The 16,442-nt window shown below is 41.7% G+C and overlaps 1 protein-coding gene across 3 annotated transcripts in view; it reads right to left on the bottom strand.

Annotated features, from left to right (window-relative positions):
- The window catches only part of FAM185A (family with sequence similarity 185 member A), a 244,251-nt gene that overhangs the window by 185,009 nt on the left and 42,800 nt on the right, over nucleotides 1–16,442 (bottom strand). For all 3 annotated transcript variants that reach the window (XM_085654017.1, XM_085654019.1, XM_085654018.1), the window contains exon 2: nucleotides 15,505–15,614. In XM_085654017.1, the coding sequence (XP_085510143.1) occupies nucleotides 15,505–15,614 (110 nt within the window). The remainder of the gene's footprint in view (nucleotides 1–15,504; nucleotides 15,615–16,442) is intronic.

Here is a 16,442-nt window from a genome sequence, read left to right as displayed (position 1 = left end):
CCTCTCATCTAATCTCTCAATTTCTTACACTGATGATACAATTAAGTATCTAATCAATGAGTCCATGTCACTGAGATTCAATATGATAAGTATGTCATATCTGGAAAATAGGATTGTATCGTTTAGCACTAGTAGCTATCGCAGCCTATGCCCTTCTCTTTCTGAACTCTTTCCAATCATTTTGAGGTTTAGCACAGCATTTCTGCTTTATTCTAGGGAAAGTGATCTGTTTCCTTTAATCCACCTTCTTTGTTCTGCTAAACAAGGAGTTGCAATCACCAAGGGATGGCTATTGACGAATGGGGAGATATTAAAGGGGTCAGCTGGTGTTTTTCACATTATTTAATTTTTTAGGAAGGGGTTATTTACAAATAAATTAGTAGTGACATATGAAATGTAAGTCCAAATCAACCACAGAAGTATGCTTTTAAAGCTTCTGAAGATTGCAGGGGGCACTTAAGAGTCTCAGGGGGTAGAGGCCATTGGCAGGGTCAAATTTAGATCCAGTTGCCACGAGTCAGCTACGTACTTCCAGGAAGAGGCCTCTTGCAGCTTATTGTCTCCCTGTAGCCACAAAAATCAACAAATTAGTCCTTAGGATCCATTTCTTTATCCTGTGTACAAAAGGGAGAACATCCATTCCTTCAGGTCTGCTCTTAGGACACAGACAGCACATCCAGATCCCTTCTGATTTTCTTCAGGTTCAGAAAGTGCCTGGCAATGCCACATTTATGCCTGGCACTAGTTGAGAGTGGGTGTGGGACTCCTGGCCTCTCCCTAACCAATGGGGAAAAGTTCACAGAGGAAATCTGTACTGCTCGATTTTCCCGGCCCTATTGTGTTGACGGGTGATTTTTGTGACTTCAGTCTCTTACCATCCAAGTCTAAGGGTTAGAGTAGTGAATGGAGCCTATTTACTAGGCACTTCGACATGATCCTGTGTTCTTCCCCATAGATCAGGGCTTGCACACATATCCTAGGGGATAGATTCGTTAGTATTAGGGATAACCTGTCCTGTAGTGAGGGTATTTCATGGAGCCGTGCTGAATTCAGGCCTGGTAGGCCTCAAACGGGAGAGACTCCATCTTTCTTTCTGCTCCGGCAGCTTGAGATGCTTCTAGGTTAAGGGTGATGTTTTAGTTATGAGGTGTTATTCGCTTGGAGAGAACCGGTTCAGGCCAGCCCTTATCGAAGGATTGTATTTTTCTTCATGCCGAAGACACTACATCAGGCCGGCCGGCTGGGAACGTGTCCTTGGTACGGGGAGGTACAAGAATTTGGTGGACGGCAGCTTACGGGCCGGAATTTTCCATGAGGAAATGCACCTCTATATTAGTGAAAGTCTGAGGCAGATACGGTGCACTTACTTCAGCCCGTAGGCGGCATCTAGCCGTTAGCAGTAAAGCTACTACTTATTCCAGGGAAGACAGACGAAAAACTTGAAGGCGGAATAGCCAGAGAGGAGAGAGTAGCCGATGAGGAAGAGGTCCCAGTGACTCGGAGAAGGGAGGAGGGAACAGATCCGTGACTGCGGAGGTGTGACTTCCAGACGAGCCGAGGCACAGACGAGAAGGGAACCTAGATGACCATTGAGTGCAGGCTACACACGACTAAGGTGATGTCGACCCCTTTCTTATTAGAGTGTACAACCTAATCTTTCACTTTTCTTTGCAGGTTATGTGTTACATAGTAATGTTATGTGATTGCGTATGTAATGAATAATAAAGTACCCAGTTTGTAGTGAATCAACATGTGCTGCGTGTTCTTGTATAAGAGGGTAGCCTATTCTTCTAGTCAGCTGTGACTTGAAATGAACAGATGTTAACCCTGATCAGGTAAGTGGTAACTGAATAAGGGAGAGAGGAGCCCCTCGAACCAGAGAACAGGTTGTGCTCAAACTGGCAGTTCTTGTGTGATCTGATAAATAGTCCCTTGTTGTATGTTATGGTAATCATAGGATGAACTTGTGCTGAGGCTGCCGTCTGGGTAGGAAGTCCTGGGTCCGTCTGGGACCGCGAGGCTGAGGCTGCCGTCTGGGTAGGAAGTCCTGGGTCCGTCTGGGACCGCGAGGCTGAGGCTGCCGTCTGGGTAGGAAGTCCTGGGTCCGTCTGGGACCGCGAGGCTGAGGCTGCCGTCTGGGTAGGAAGTCCTGGGTCCGTCTGGGACCGCGAGGCTGAGGCTGCCGTCTGGGTAGGAAGTCCTGGGTCCGTCTGGGACCGCGAGGCTGAGGCTGCCGTCTGGGTAGGAAGTCCTGGGTCCGTCTGGGACCGCGAGGCTGAGGCTGCCGTCTGGGTAGGAAGTCCTGGGTCCGTCTGGGACCGCGAGGCTGACGTCTGGGTAGGAAGTCCTGGGTCCGTCTGGGATCGCGAGGCCGCCACTTGTATTGTAAGAGGTCTAGATATATATATATATATATATATATATATATATATATATATATATATATATATATATATATATATATATATATATATATATATATATATATATATATATATATATATATATATATATATATATATATATATATATATATATATATATATATATATATATATATATATATATATATATATATATATATATATATATATATATATATATATATATATATATATATATATATATATATATATATATATATATATATATATATATATATATATATATATATATATATATATATGGAATTCCCTGTCCTTAGGTGGTATATATCTGTGGTTACTTGTTCTGAATAGGCCCTAGGGAGAGGGTAACGTTCTGGCTGGGTTAGAGAGGCTCTGATGAGCGGGTTCTATCTGATCCGAAAACCCAAGCAGAACAAAATCCTATCCACTTTTGCAGCAGTTACCGTTTGCCTTACCGCAAACAGGCCCACAATCGCATATGTTGGGGCATTTTCAGAATGCCGGAAATCTTTGGCCACACTGAACTGGGGCTCCAAGGGTTAGGGGTGTGCATACGAAGTGTATTGTGGTGCCAATAGTGTCCTCCCACATCTAACACGAAAATCTTGTTTGAAGAGGGATCTGTACCCACAATAAACTCAGAAACAGAGGTCTGGCTGAACAAAAGCAGGGTCCTTCAGCAACAGACATGGGAGCCACAATAATTGTTTTGCATCCTGTTCTCTCCTTTTCAAGAGTGCCGCAAGAGTTACATACAACTTAACAGATCTGTCAAGCAGGATTTAACAGTGTTGCATCACAGGACGGCCACAGCTGCCGTAGTGAATATTCTGTGGAGTTTAGAGAAGGTATCTAAGCTTATTGTTAGCTCCTGAGAGGCCTTTCACACTGAGCATAGACTGAGGGCAGGAAAAAGCTTATTCTTATTAAGCATAGGACGGTTACGGCAGGTAAAAGGTAACTTTCTAAAAGTTACTTTTCCTTAATGTTTATTATAAATACAACTTCACCAATTAATTGTCTTTTAATAACTATTAAAAATTGATGTTTAATATTGTTTCTAGCTGGCCAAATTCCTGAGATACAATATTGGTATTTTAATTCCTAAATCTAGTTTTCTACATAGGACACATAGGCCTGCCACATTGAAAATAGCTTTTATATGGTAATTTGAATTATCTACATGTCCCACTTTTAAATACTATGCACCCTGCCTTGTTGGCTACGGAGCCTGCATAGTGGTCACATACTGATATTTAAAAGGTGTTTTCTACTCTGTCAAAAGGGTTATTTTAACAGATCGCACTGCCTCAGTAAGGCTACACAGGGTAGGCCCGTAGCCATGTTTGCACTGCTACTGTAGAGGATGGCAGCACGAGGATACCATCATAGGCGGTAGTGCACTTTACAAGTACACATGACATAACACAATAGGTGCAGCAGCTCAAATGTGCATTTAATTTCGAGGCCCGGCGTGCACTGTTTAAACCATATACTAGTGACTTATGGGCAGGTTAAATATGTCAATCAGCAGTAAGCCAATATAACTATAGTGAAAAGGAAGCACAGGAAATGTACTACTGGTTAGCAAGATTAAAAGATAGAGTATACAGATAAAGCCAACCCAAATATAGGTGCAGCAAATGCTGAAAAGTCTGGGGTGGCCACGCAGAAAAGGTGAATATCTTACAATGTCCATCACATCGGTGTAAGCTATCTGATTGTGTCATGTTGTAATGTGCCACACACCATCCCAATGTAAAGGTGATGCCCAGCACATAGTGCGATGATGTCCAAATGATATGTGAGCTGTCATCAAGAACTGATATGAGAATTCCCTCATGTTGTGGGATGGATGCCTGTCCAATGTGAGGGGTGACACGTTACAATGTGAGATGTTGTCTCTGAAGCTAGGAGGCGAGTTCACATCAGACTGTGACATAATGTCAACATGATCTAGGATGATGCAGTCATGTGCAAAGGGCATCATCATAATGTCCTGGATGTGTTAGAAGCGAGGGCCTTTTCTACCTTTATCAAGTAAGAGGCATGCTTGTCATGGATAGCTATGTTTTATGTTGCAACACCTCCACAGCTAATACATGGACTGGCTCACCTTAGAGAAGTAGAGTGCTGTACCGTACACCAATGTTCTTTGAAATATCCGATGTCCAAGGAGGAAGTTTGTGGTGATTGGACTAGGACGAGATTATGCAGTCTAATGAAGGTGCTTGTGTTAATCAAAAGAATATTCCTATGGTGATTTTAAATGGGGATATGATGATGATTGCGGTCAGGATCTAACAATGATGTTTGGCCTGGGGTTGATGACGCTCATGGAGATTGGACAATGAAGCTGTGGACATCTGACAAGGACTTGTATGTCCACACCACAAGGGCTCCCATTGGAGAGAGCAGGATTGCTATGATGAGCTAAAAAATATGGGCATGGTCATCACAAGAAAAAGCCTGTGTCTATATGGGTAATAGGTCAAGATATAGCCTCAGAAGCAGTCCACTGGTGGGATAAATCTTTCTCTTGGTGGTGTTAATTCGTAGCTCATTTCTGGCCAGAAGAAGCTACCCACTGGCCTACTTAGTAAATCTACCAAATTGTGTGAGCATGGTGCCATCTGGGAGAGTTTGAGGCCCATTCCATTCAGCTAGAAATTACTACTATGAACTAACACGATCTAGACTCTTCCCTCCTCTGCTCACCCTGAACCTCATTTTACTTCTATGATCTCCTAAACAACCCTTTTTATTTCACTCATCCAAAACCTCATTTTACTATTAGGATTTTCCATATTTCCCTTTCTAGTGACTCTTCCTTCCTCCATCTCTCCTTTTACTCTTCACAAACCTCATCTTACTACTATGATCTCCAAAATAACACACTCTAGACTCTTCCCTCTCCTATCCCTTTATTATTCAATTCAATCCAACTAACAGATTCACATGTCCACGGTTTAAATTAACTTAGATTTCCCTATACTAATCGCCACCAATCCTTTTTGGGTTCCGGAATAGTGTGCTACTCACTCATCAGCGGTAGTAAGCGCTATATAAATACAATTACAATAATGGTGTATGAAGGAGAATATTAGACTTGAAGTCTGGGACAGCTAATGATCATAGTCCTATTCCAAGCCTCCAGGAATAGTATTCTAAACGTTCACAGACAGGAGGTATTATTCAGGTGACGTGGACATCTGTTTTGTACAAAAGTAGAATTGGTCACAGCATATAGAAAAGAAAACAAATATACACGTCCACAGTTTCAATGAATGGTAGTTAGCCTTTCTGTGTAGGAAGCGATCCTTACATCATATAATCATACCTTTCATTCACCCTCATTTAGCAGTTGTTGCGCTCTTTCAAACAGTCTTCATTATCTAAATAATCAAAATGTCCACTATAGACTTCTATGGAATCCCACACCCACATTCCGAACCCTTCAAAAAATGTGTCCCCTTCAATGATGTTAATGGGTCTATGCGTTGGTTTTGAAAACAGACAAATAAAAGGCATTGTCATTTACAATAATTAATATTATGGCTGTAGGTGGCTTTGAACAACTGGTCTCCTCTCCTACTCATGCGAAAGGACATACTTTGGATGGGATATTTTCCAATAACTGTGATTTGGTTAATATCTCCGTCCTTCCGATCATTTGGTCAGATCACTTTGTAGTTACTTTCGAATTAAATCGTGCTAGGAGGGGTCCTATTGGCTCCAACCAAAAGAAGGAAATTACGACCAGGGCGTGGGGTAAAGTAGATGTTAAAACACCTGGAATCCTCCCTTATTGATTCAATTTATATAGCTCCACATGACCCTGAAGCAGCAACATGCCTGTACAACAGTTGGTTAAGTGATGCCTGTCTTAGATTAGCACCCCCTAAAAAATGGACACCGAGAAGGGCATCACCTACTGCTCCTTGGTACTCAGGAGAGTTTAGGGAAAAAAAACTACTATGCAAACGGGCCGAGAGATTATGGCGGAAGAATTATGCTACGGCTGATGAAATAGAACTTACATCAACGATTTCTAGCTGCAAACAATCCCTCATGCTAGCCAAGAAAGAATATTTTTCTTCTCAAATTACGAAAGCTAAATCTGATACTAAGGAGCTTTTTAAAACAGTTATTAAATTGTCAAACCCCAGGACGCCCAATGTTCCTGTTGCCCCTGATTTTTGCAATACTGTTGCGGTATTCTTTCAGTCAAAAGTGGAAACTATTTTTCTTTCCCTGTCAGAATTGATTGACAAAACTCATAATAATCGAACAACCAAAATCTCTCATCCTCCGGATAGTACCCTGGATCATTTTTCTCCTTTAAACACAAAGGACACTGTGAAACTCATGAACAATATAAAATCAGGTGCTCCGAGTGATCCTTGTCCCACATGGATTATTAAGCAGATTTCTGACATTACTTGTAGGGTTTTGACACCTTTGTTTAATGACATTTCTTTCTGGAATTTTTCCCAGTTCTTGGAAAAAAGCTTCTGTGCTTCCATTGTTAAAAAAACAGTCTCTGGATCCTAAGGATCCAACCAACTACCGTCCTATCTCTAGACTCCCCCTACCAGCCAAAATGCTAGAAAAAGCTATGAACAGACAACTCAGTGATTTTCTCCAGCTAAATAACTCTTTGGATCACTCTCAATATGGTTTTAGAGCTCATCACAGTACGGAGCTGGCGCATCTCAAATCCACCGAGGAGATGAGAGAGGTGAGGGACAAGGGAGGGAACGCGATGCTGATCTTGTTATACCTATCCGCGGCCTTTGATACCGTTCATCACAAGGTATTGCTGAATCGGTTATCGGAGATCGGGATAGGAGTTCGAGCATGGAATTTGCTCTATTCCTTTTTGAAGGATAGATCAAAAACAATTGAACTTGATGGAGATATTTCTGAACCCTTTTCCTTGCCATGTGGGGTGCCGCAGGGTTCGTCTCTCAGCCCCACACTTTTTAATATCTATGTGGCACCCCTGGCTGGTATTATTAGATCTTTTGGGTTTCAGCTCACCTCCTACGTAGACTACACACAAATTGTGTTGTCTGTGCTGGAGGGAGCTGAAAAGGAAACAGGCGCACGTTTCTCAGACTGCATGGGATCCATCTCTAGGTGGATGTCGGCAAATTGCCTCAAGCTAAATTCAGCTAAAACAGAGGTTTTGAGATTTGGCAATAATCCTCTGATGTGGACACCCGACTGGTGGCCTGACATGCTTGGTCTCTGCCCTACACCGTGCAGGAAAGTTAAAAACTTGGGTGTGGTGGTAGATGATAAACTTAACATGGGGGACCAGGTGAGTAAGGTGACGTCGGGATGTTCTATGGTACTTAGAATGACCAGGAAAATCAGATCATATCTTTCGGAGGGGTGTCTCAGAACAGTGGTGACTGCACTCATATTATCACGCCTTGACTACTGCAACAGTCTTTATGTTAATATGCATTTACAACATCAAAATAGGCTGCAGGTTATTCAAAATGCTGCTGCCAGACTGTTGACTCGGACTCCCAGGACTGTGTCAGTCAAAGGAGAACTAAAGAAGCTGCATTGGCTCCCCATTCATTTGAGAGCACGGTTTAAGGCCTTGTGTATAGTGTTTAGAGCCTTGAATGGGACAGGTCCTGAGTTTCTAAAAAAAACAAGTTTTGCTGGTACATTCCTTGCAGAACCCTTAGATCTGCAGAGGCTAAGCTAGGGAAAACACCTTGCTTTAAAAAAGCAAATTGGGGAGGCAGAAGTTTTGTTAACAGTGCGTCTAAAATCTGGAACGAACTCCCTTTTATGTTAAGAAACTCCTCGGATTTCAGTTTCTTTAGGAAAAATCTTAAAACATGGTTCTTTTCTCAGTTCTAGTTCCTGGTTATCGTTGGGTTATCAGTGCTTAGCGCCAGGACACCGAAAGGTAATCGTGCGCTCTATAAGTTATAATAACATAACATAACAATGGAAATAGCTTAAACTCTCGCAAATGCGAGACCTATTGCATTGCAAATGCTTGTTCATAAAATGCTGCTGTGTGCTTTACAGCCTAATGCATTTTGTAGTACAAACATTCCTATTTATACCAGGCTCTATTCGATACAGAATATATTTAATTTTATAAGTTTCGTTTTTGTATAGCAACAGTTTTACAAATGAAGATGATATGCATAAACCGCTCTCCAAAACTTGATTGGCCACATACCAGCACCGATATGGGTTATAGACAGGGCCACTGGAAATATGTGATTTTTGTTCTCAGTGCGTTTTCCGCATAAATTATTAATTTAGCACACAATCTATGATCTTCTGCATAATCTGCAGATTTTGTCAAAAAAATGTCACTAGATCAATCAATCAAAAGTTACTAAAAATGCAGCAACATGGGGGCAGAGAAGCCTCTAATGGGTTTGCTAAACAAATCTAGTATTTGTCTATGTTGCATTGATCCACGATATATTTTATTATTTCATATGTTGCTGACTTGGGTCTTTGCAATAAAAGAATAAATAAAACATCAAAAAGCTGTGACATGTGTTGCTTTATTTGGGTGTTAAACTGATACGGATGAGGTAAAACATTTGCCCAGACAGTGTTAACCTGAGAACAAATGACAAAATAATGAAGTAATACCATCACAAAATGTGCTGCATTACGCTGCTCGATTCGCCGTTTTTGTTGCATATTTTAGTCAGATCTGTCGCATAATTTGATCGTCCGCTGCCGCATAATTCCAGAGCCCCTGGTTACAGAGGAATGCGTGTACAAGCAACACATGCAGCCAGGGATACACAACAGTCACAGAGACACTGGATATACTAATACTTGGACAGGGAGCACACTGAAACTAGGTCAGAGAAAACACTGGCGGAGGGAGAGAGGCGGGGAATAGGCTGATAAATGGAGACAGACACTGGAAAAGGGATCTTAAGAAATCGGCGCATGGAGAGACCTATTGAGACCAGGAACACACGTCACTGGCATACTGGGACCGGAACTGACGTTCTTCTCGATCACACTCACACAGTTGTTGAAAGGATGAAAAGCGTCAAATACGTGGGCCCCCCTAAAAAACAAAAAATACCTATGGAGCGCCGTTATGGTAAAGCCCTGAACTGGTTGCACAATGAGCCTCCCAGCGATGCTAAGAGGCCAAAGAACACGCAAAGGCTCTTATATAATCCCCCTAGTATTTTGATGTAACCTATGAAGTATTTTCTTCTCCCCAAAACCAGGCCTCCTGTTCCTATCCATCCCTTTGCCAACCAGCTGGTCTCGCTGCAGCCTCTAGGAACTACTTCGCTGTTTACACTACCGATAATGGGCGTTTAATACCCCTTATTCGCCAATGCTCAACAAGTCCCCCACCTCGTCAGCGCCCCCACAGTAGTAGGTCCTTGCAATAGCATTGCGTCAGAAAACCTCCCAGCAAGCACAGTGGAAATCTCTTTTCATGTGTCTGTAACTAACGATGCTGCTTGTTCACATGCACAGTGATGCACAAAATGCATACATAATACAAACAGGATGTGCCCATTACATCCATGGTACCCCACTGCCCCCCCATCTACAAAGTTAAACAAAGCTGGTCCCCATTTCCTTCCCTGTCTGCAAGATGTTTCCTAACTCTTTGGCAACGTTACATGTTCACATGCAGAGCCAGCCATGGAAAAAGCCCCGTCTTGGCGCTTTTGAAGCCCACCCCCGGGGGTAAGGGTATTTTTTCCGACATGTCTGGGCACCCTGGCACCACTTTCGATGTCTCCACAGCGGTAGAGGCAGACATCGCGGCCAGGCCTTAAACTTGCAAGCCAGAGTTTCGCTTTGCTCGCAGAACAGCTCCCATCAAAACGCAAGTTAAATCACATGAAACCTATTTAAAAGCCATTTTCACATTTCATCGTCAGGTTTCCGTTATGTATGTCATGCCGCAGTGCCAAGAGACACCGGGCAGGCGGTAAATAACTTCAGGGCTGCTAACCGCAATCTTTGAAGCATTCATTTCGCGCCTCTCCTGGCTGGATTCCGATCATGCTTGGGTCTCTCCAGTTTCCCTCAAGTTACTCCAATCTTAACACTATTAAAACAAGCGCTCTCCATTTTGAAAGGCAGCTGCTTGTTTATATTTGCATTGCGCTTTCACTTTAAGAGAAAGCGCGATGCAAAAATAAACACGCGGCAGCCTTTAACAAAGACGAGTGAAAGAAAATAGTGCTCACCCACCAGATAAAGCCCACCGTGTAATCTCCGCGAGTACACGATCGAGTATGGATGGGCTGTCCCAAAAGGAGACAGGGCGGTAACCTAAATGCTCCTTTTCAATGGTAGGCCAGAGTTTAGCATAAACGCTGACGCGACCCAATGAGAATGATGGGCAGGGCTTAAACAGAACTTCTAGAAAATCTTAACTACAAGAAGCCTCGAAGAGTGAGCACCGCATGCGCGCTGCAACGCTAGGCGAGACCTAACAAAAAAAGCACTCAACTTGACCAGCGGTGTCTGCGTCATTGTACTATTTTTTTTCTTTAAGACATGTTGCACAGTAGCCTAATATGTCTAAAAAAGCAAGGCTGGGCAAGCTACTCAATGGAGGTGCAAGAGAGGAGGGTGAAGCAATGGACAGTGTGAGGATGGCGTGGGGGGAAGTAACACAAGGGAACTGCAGTGGGGGGGAGAAGGAACAACAGGCAGGGGGAGAATGGCGGTGAGACTGAACAGTGCTGTGCACTCTCAAAGAGTGCATGACAACGTTTTTTAAAAGCACCTGGAGGAGCGTATGTCCAGTGCAAGGACACTGGCCACAAAGGAAGCTGTGAGAGGTACATGCTCCATGGCAAGGACAGAGGACCCAAGTGGAATGCAGGAGAAGTCAATATGGGGGGAGGGGGGGGGGGGGGGGAGTCGTGCCCAATAAGAAGCAAGGAAGAGAGAGGAATGTGCGAACTTCAAGCCGGTTTACATATTTTTTTTTACTAAAGATTTAACCGACAGCGTATGTTTACTCTCTTAGCTGAAACCTAAAATGGTGATGTGTAAAACTAGCACTGTAACAGCCTTACGAAAATTTCACAAAGGACAGGCAAATAAATGCTCAGCAAGCAGCACTTAATGAAACTTCTGCCAACAGCATCTTCTATTAAACAAATTGACAGCCAATGAAGTTTAGATAATAAAAACGCAGCTGTGAGACATTAGAAAAAAAATGTTCAATATCTGCAAAGAAAGAAGAACCGATTGCTAGGAACTCTGTCAAAAGACCCCTGTGAGAATAATTGTGCAATCTGAAAGGAGGTGAAAAAAGCACCCAGAAAGCAGAATGATTTTACATGCACGGAATCTGCAGGAAAAAGGGCCACGGAGGAGGCAAGAGGCAGAATTCAGAAGAAAACTATTAGGTTTCAGAAAGAGAGAGGGGAAAAACAACTCCCACACAGTGCTGATAAAAATCCCAGCTGCACTTACAAATTGTCTTCACTTTCCCAAAAAGACTACCATGTTCTTGTGAATAAAACATATGGTATAAGTTTTTAAAAAGTGGTGATGGCTTGGCAAAGGACAATTAACATAGAGCAGAGACTGGTCAATAGCACAGTCCCTCATGAGGCATGATTACAATTATGGCTTCCAGATTCAGGCCCTCCGCTAAATACGGTCAGTTGCTTCTGATCTCGGGTCGGTGATAGGCTTTGCATTCGAAGCACGAAATCGATGGATGCCTTGTGTCTTGTTAAGGACCTGGAAATGGGATGGACTGCATACCCTGCTCTAAATGTCCAAAACAAATGCAGATGGTCTTCTGAATGTTTTTCATGCATTGTTTGTATATTGGAACTATTGACAATATCATGAAATGAATATTGATTAATCAAAACTGATCTTTGATTCACTTGATCTTACTACTTTTGGACACTTGGTACTGTTTTGCTGAAACCGCTGGGATGCCATAAAGGTCTAGCCATGAGTGTTCCTCCCAGAGGTGTTCAGATAAACCTGTGGACAACACCTTCCACATCTGGTTAGAGAAAACTGCACAAACTCCTTTGAATAATCCATTAAGTAGTCTTTGCATTGCCATAACTCAAAATACCTCTTTCTTTGCTACGATAACATCCACAGATCGAAGCACTAGGCAGGGTCATGCTTGCCATGGGTGCCACACTACGAGGGGATACCCCACTTCCCTGTACACACAGTGAGTTACTTCTAAGCCCCCGGATCTATGTCTTGGTCTATCAACCCTAGACGTAATGGTGCCTTCAGTTCTAGGAAAGCTGCCTGGTAGCCCCAGCAGCTGTGCACAGTAAAAGGGTTGCCCGGTAAAATAATATCACCTTGTAATCCGTTGAGAAAAACTAAAAAGTCTTCTAGTTAGCTTCCATTTTATATTTCAAACTAAAAATTCACTACACACGTTGTGTAGTGTGTTTTCTGTCCCAGGTGGCCCACTCAAAATTATATCTGCATTATTGGGAGCCAGGAGCATGCGAAGGCGAAAAAAATCTTAGTAACTGTGAACAAGATACATTTCCCAAAATAATGTAAAAGTATTTACTGAAAAGTCAATTATGATGTTTTCTATGGGGCACATTGCTCAATCTTTCTGAAAGAACTATATTAAGGTTTCTCTTCAACATCTCTGTGAAGCACAAATGTTGAACAGAAAGCACGTAAATACCTAAAATTAAGATTTTTTTCAATCTAAAACAGTAAAATAATCAACATACGTAATATATGAGGGGCGCACTGAGATCTATCAATGTCACTAAAGAAGGCCTGAGTTGTCAGAAATTATATAATTTAATCTTTAACTACCTTCAATGCTACTATAAAATGCAGAAATGTCCTCCATATATTTTCAAAACATAGCCATAGTTTTGGGCATAAGCCGAGGCAGATGCATTTTGTACACACCGAAACCAAGCAAATTATATCGACAAAAACATTCAAAAGTCTGTAACATAGTTAATAGGAAATAATTTGAGACAGTGGAAAAAAGATAAAAAGATTACGCAATATGTAGAGTGGAACGGCGGTGGAAGGTAATGAAATTCCTTCCCATCTCAGATCTTTCAAAGATTAGGTTTAAATTGATGAATTTATTTTTTTACAGTTTGAAACGCCCAAGTAACATGCCTGCTTACAAAGGCTATTAGTCATGCACTTATTATTCATACACACAAAGATGTCAATGTACACCATATAATCATCTTCATTTCTGTTGGTATTTAGGTAGTTTCAGAAGGCAACGACTGCAAATGTGTTTCCTCTTAATTTCTAGAAATACTTTTTCATGTGTGTTCATACCACTTAAAACCATCAGTTTTTTGCCCTTGTCAATTTTATGGGGTGGTTTTCCATTGATGCATTACGACACCGTTTCATCATTTTTCATCAACTGTAATGGTATTTCAGTTGACATACTAATATTATTAATTTGGTAATTTTAAAGCCTAAATTATAAATCTTTGTTCAGTTGTAACAGTGCGAAGGTTTAAAGTAATGCATGGCCACAGGAAATCATACAATTTTAATTAATGCATCTGTAACATCCATTTCAGTATTTGATGAGAGTTGTATCCAAAATAGTTAGAAGTTTATTAATGTTCGATTAATTAAAATCATTAAAGGTATCAAGTTTGAAGTCCCCATTTGGCGCGGCAAATGCTCCATTCCAAAAAGACTGACATAGCCTTTCACCTTAGCCTCACACAAAACATTATTATTTGATATGATTATTATTATAGCGCGAACTCGACCCGAAGGTATTGGGGCGCTTTACATGAGCACCAGATACCTTTACACAAGGAGACATTCAGATTTTGGTAGGCACGGGCACAGCTAATTAAAAGTGCTCCGTTCTTGATTTAGTGCGACTCCAGGAGACAAAGTGCTCTTGGAAATAAACCCGGTGCGGCCCCAGGAGTCAAAGTGCTCTGTAGAAATTAACAACAACCAATATAAAAAAATAAGCATTTTAAAACTACCAATTGTGGCATACATAAGTTTTACAGCTGGCTTGATTCGCTTTTTAAACCGGTTATGGCCAGTCTGCGACTAGGACATTACCTTTATCCTGATTCATTAATTAGACACCCAGTGGTCAAACGTGCTCCCAGCCAGGTCTCAAGGGTCAGGGTGCTCCGTCCAAAAAAAGGCTAGCAAAGTAAAAGCAATCAAATATTTTCCTTTACCAAGCGCTGCTTTCATAAATGTATGAAAACGCCATAACACCCGACATGATTTTCCTTTTAAACAAGTTAGGACAGCTGCTTAACCTGTCCTCACATTGAGAGTTCAAAATATTCGGTGGAGGCCAAGGGCACCTCTGTTATTTTAGGGCTTTGCGGAAGCAGATCACATGTATTAAGGACTCCTCTGTTTTGTCACACCACATGTATTGGGTCACCTTCCTTGCGACCATACCGATAGCACTATAGAGGAATAAGGTCAAAGTTTATTCTCATAAATGTATACTCTGCATGGTTCGGGAGGGGCAGATTCGGATATTCAGGTAGGGTAACTGGAGTGTAGAGATTCACAGCCCAGCTGTCTTTGGAATTTGGCTCCCAGGTCCCAAACCCATGAAGTTATCTTTTCCGCTTTCATTAATAGTTTAGCTATCGTTCTGCGCGGTAAGGTGTTATTTATTAGATCTTCCGCACTTAGGGCCTTAATAGACGATGCAAGAACATACTCCAGGCAAAGCCAGGCTCCTGGAATTTCTCCCAGAGGTGATTCATTGAGTCAATTGGTGCCATTTTCAAAATTTTACAATATGAAACAAACGTGGCCCGCAAAACCAGATCCTGCTTTGTTCATCCAGTCTTATTTGTGGTTGGCTAGTCGGCGACATTGTTATTTATCAAGCCACTCATGGAGGTGATCCTTAAACACCATTGGTTATAGTGGGCATCATCTTTGTTGCCACCATCGTCAGTAGTGCATTTGTATTGTGGCATGCAAGACTTCTATTGAGTTGGTCCATCCTGCATATGAGGGGTTTCAAAATATGTTTTGGTCAGACAGCAATTTAAAACTGCATGAGAAGGAAAGTTGTAATTCAAGAATATTAAAAGTGCCGTACCTTTACTGATTGCAGAACACTGTCTCCCTTCTCAGTTTCAATCTTGCAGTTGTCACATTCAACTTTTTGAATTTTTACACTGCCAGTCCCAAATGTCTTGATGTCAAGATCTATAATTTAAAAAAGAAAAAAATCGCATTGATTTACTGCATTGGTTTCAATTATTTTGTAGACCCATGTTCATGAAAAGTGCCAGAAGATACATCGGAGATTAAGGTGTAAATAAACTTCCCATCCGTAACTAATAATCAACTTCTTCCTCTTTATGATCAAAGTGTCTGCAAGAAGATAACGCATAGTTCACCTTTAAAAGTATGTTCACCCTTGGCACAGCGACATAAAGGAGCTTACAGACCTGTGTAAAGTTTCAGTGGAAATGCAAAAAGCATTTAAACTTTGGGGAAAGAACTTCCAGCACATAGAATCCTACACCACCCAAGGTGTACCTCCAACCGGTGTCAATGTTCCTTGTCTGGTAGGTCTAGATTCCATTCACAGGAACAGAGTCTAACTCGAGGGAAATGCAAGAGACAAGGTAGGCGCATAACTATTGTAACAGTTTAAAAGGAGGAGCAGGTTTGTGAACAACACGTTCCTCCTCCTCCCTTATATAGGCATCAGCCATCTCTTTAATAAAAAAATAAAAAAACAATGATCTTTACAGGTTTGAAGAAAAAAGTATAAATAATGTGAAAATCCAAGATTTTGTTAAGGCAGCAGCCATTAATTGCTTGCTAAGAGAAATACAAGTACTACAGCTTATAATAAACCATTGCACATCTTCCAAAACCATACCACAAACCACAAAGGTGCGATGGTTTTAATTAATAACAAGCCACAATGTCACATATAATGTGTATCTCAAGGACGAGAATTATCAGCAAACTGTAGCTGCATGCACTTTATTGATATCTTCCAATTAACAGCAGGTCTCAAAT

This window comes from Triturus cristatus, chromosome 4_1 (genome assembly GCF_964204655.1).
Source record: "Triturus cristatus chromosome 4_1, aTriCri1.1, whole genome shotgun sequence".
Taxonomy (NCBI): domain Eukaryota; kingdom Metazoa; phylum Chordata; class Amphibia; order Caudata; family Salamandridae; genus Triturus; species Triturus cristatus.
This window is presented reverse-complemented; position numbering and strand designations above follow the sequence as displayed.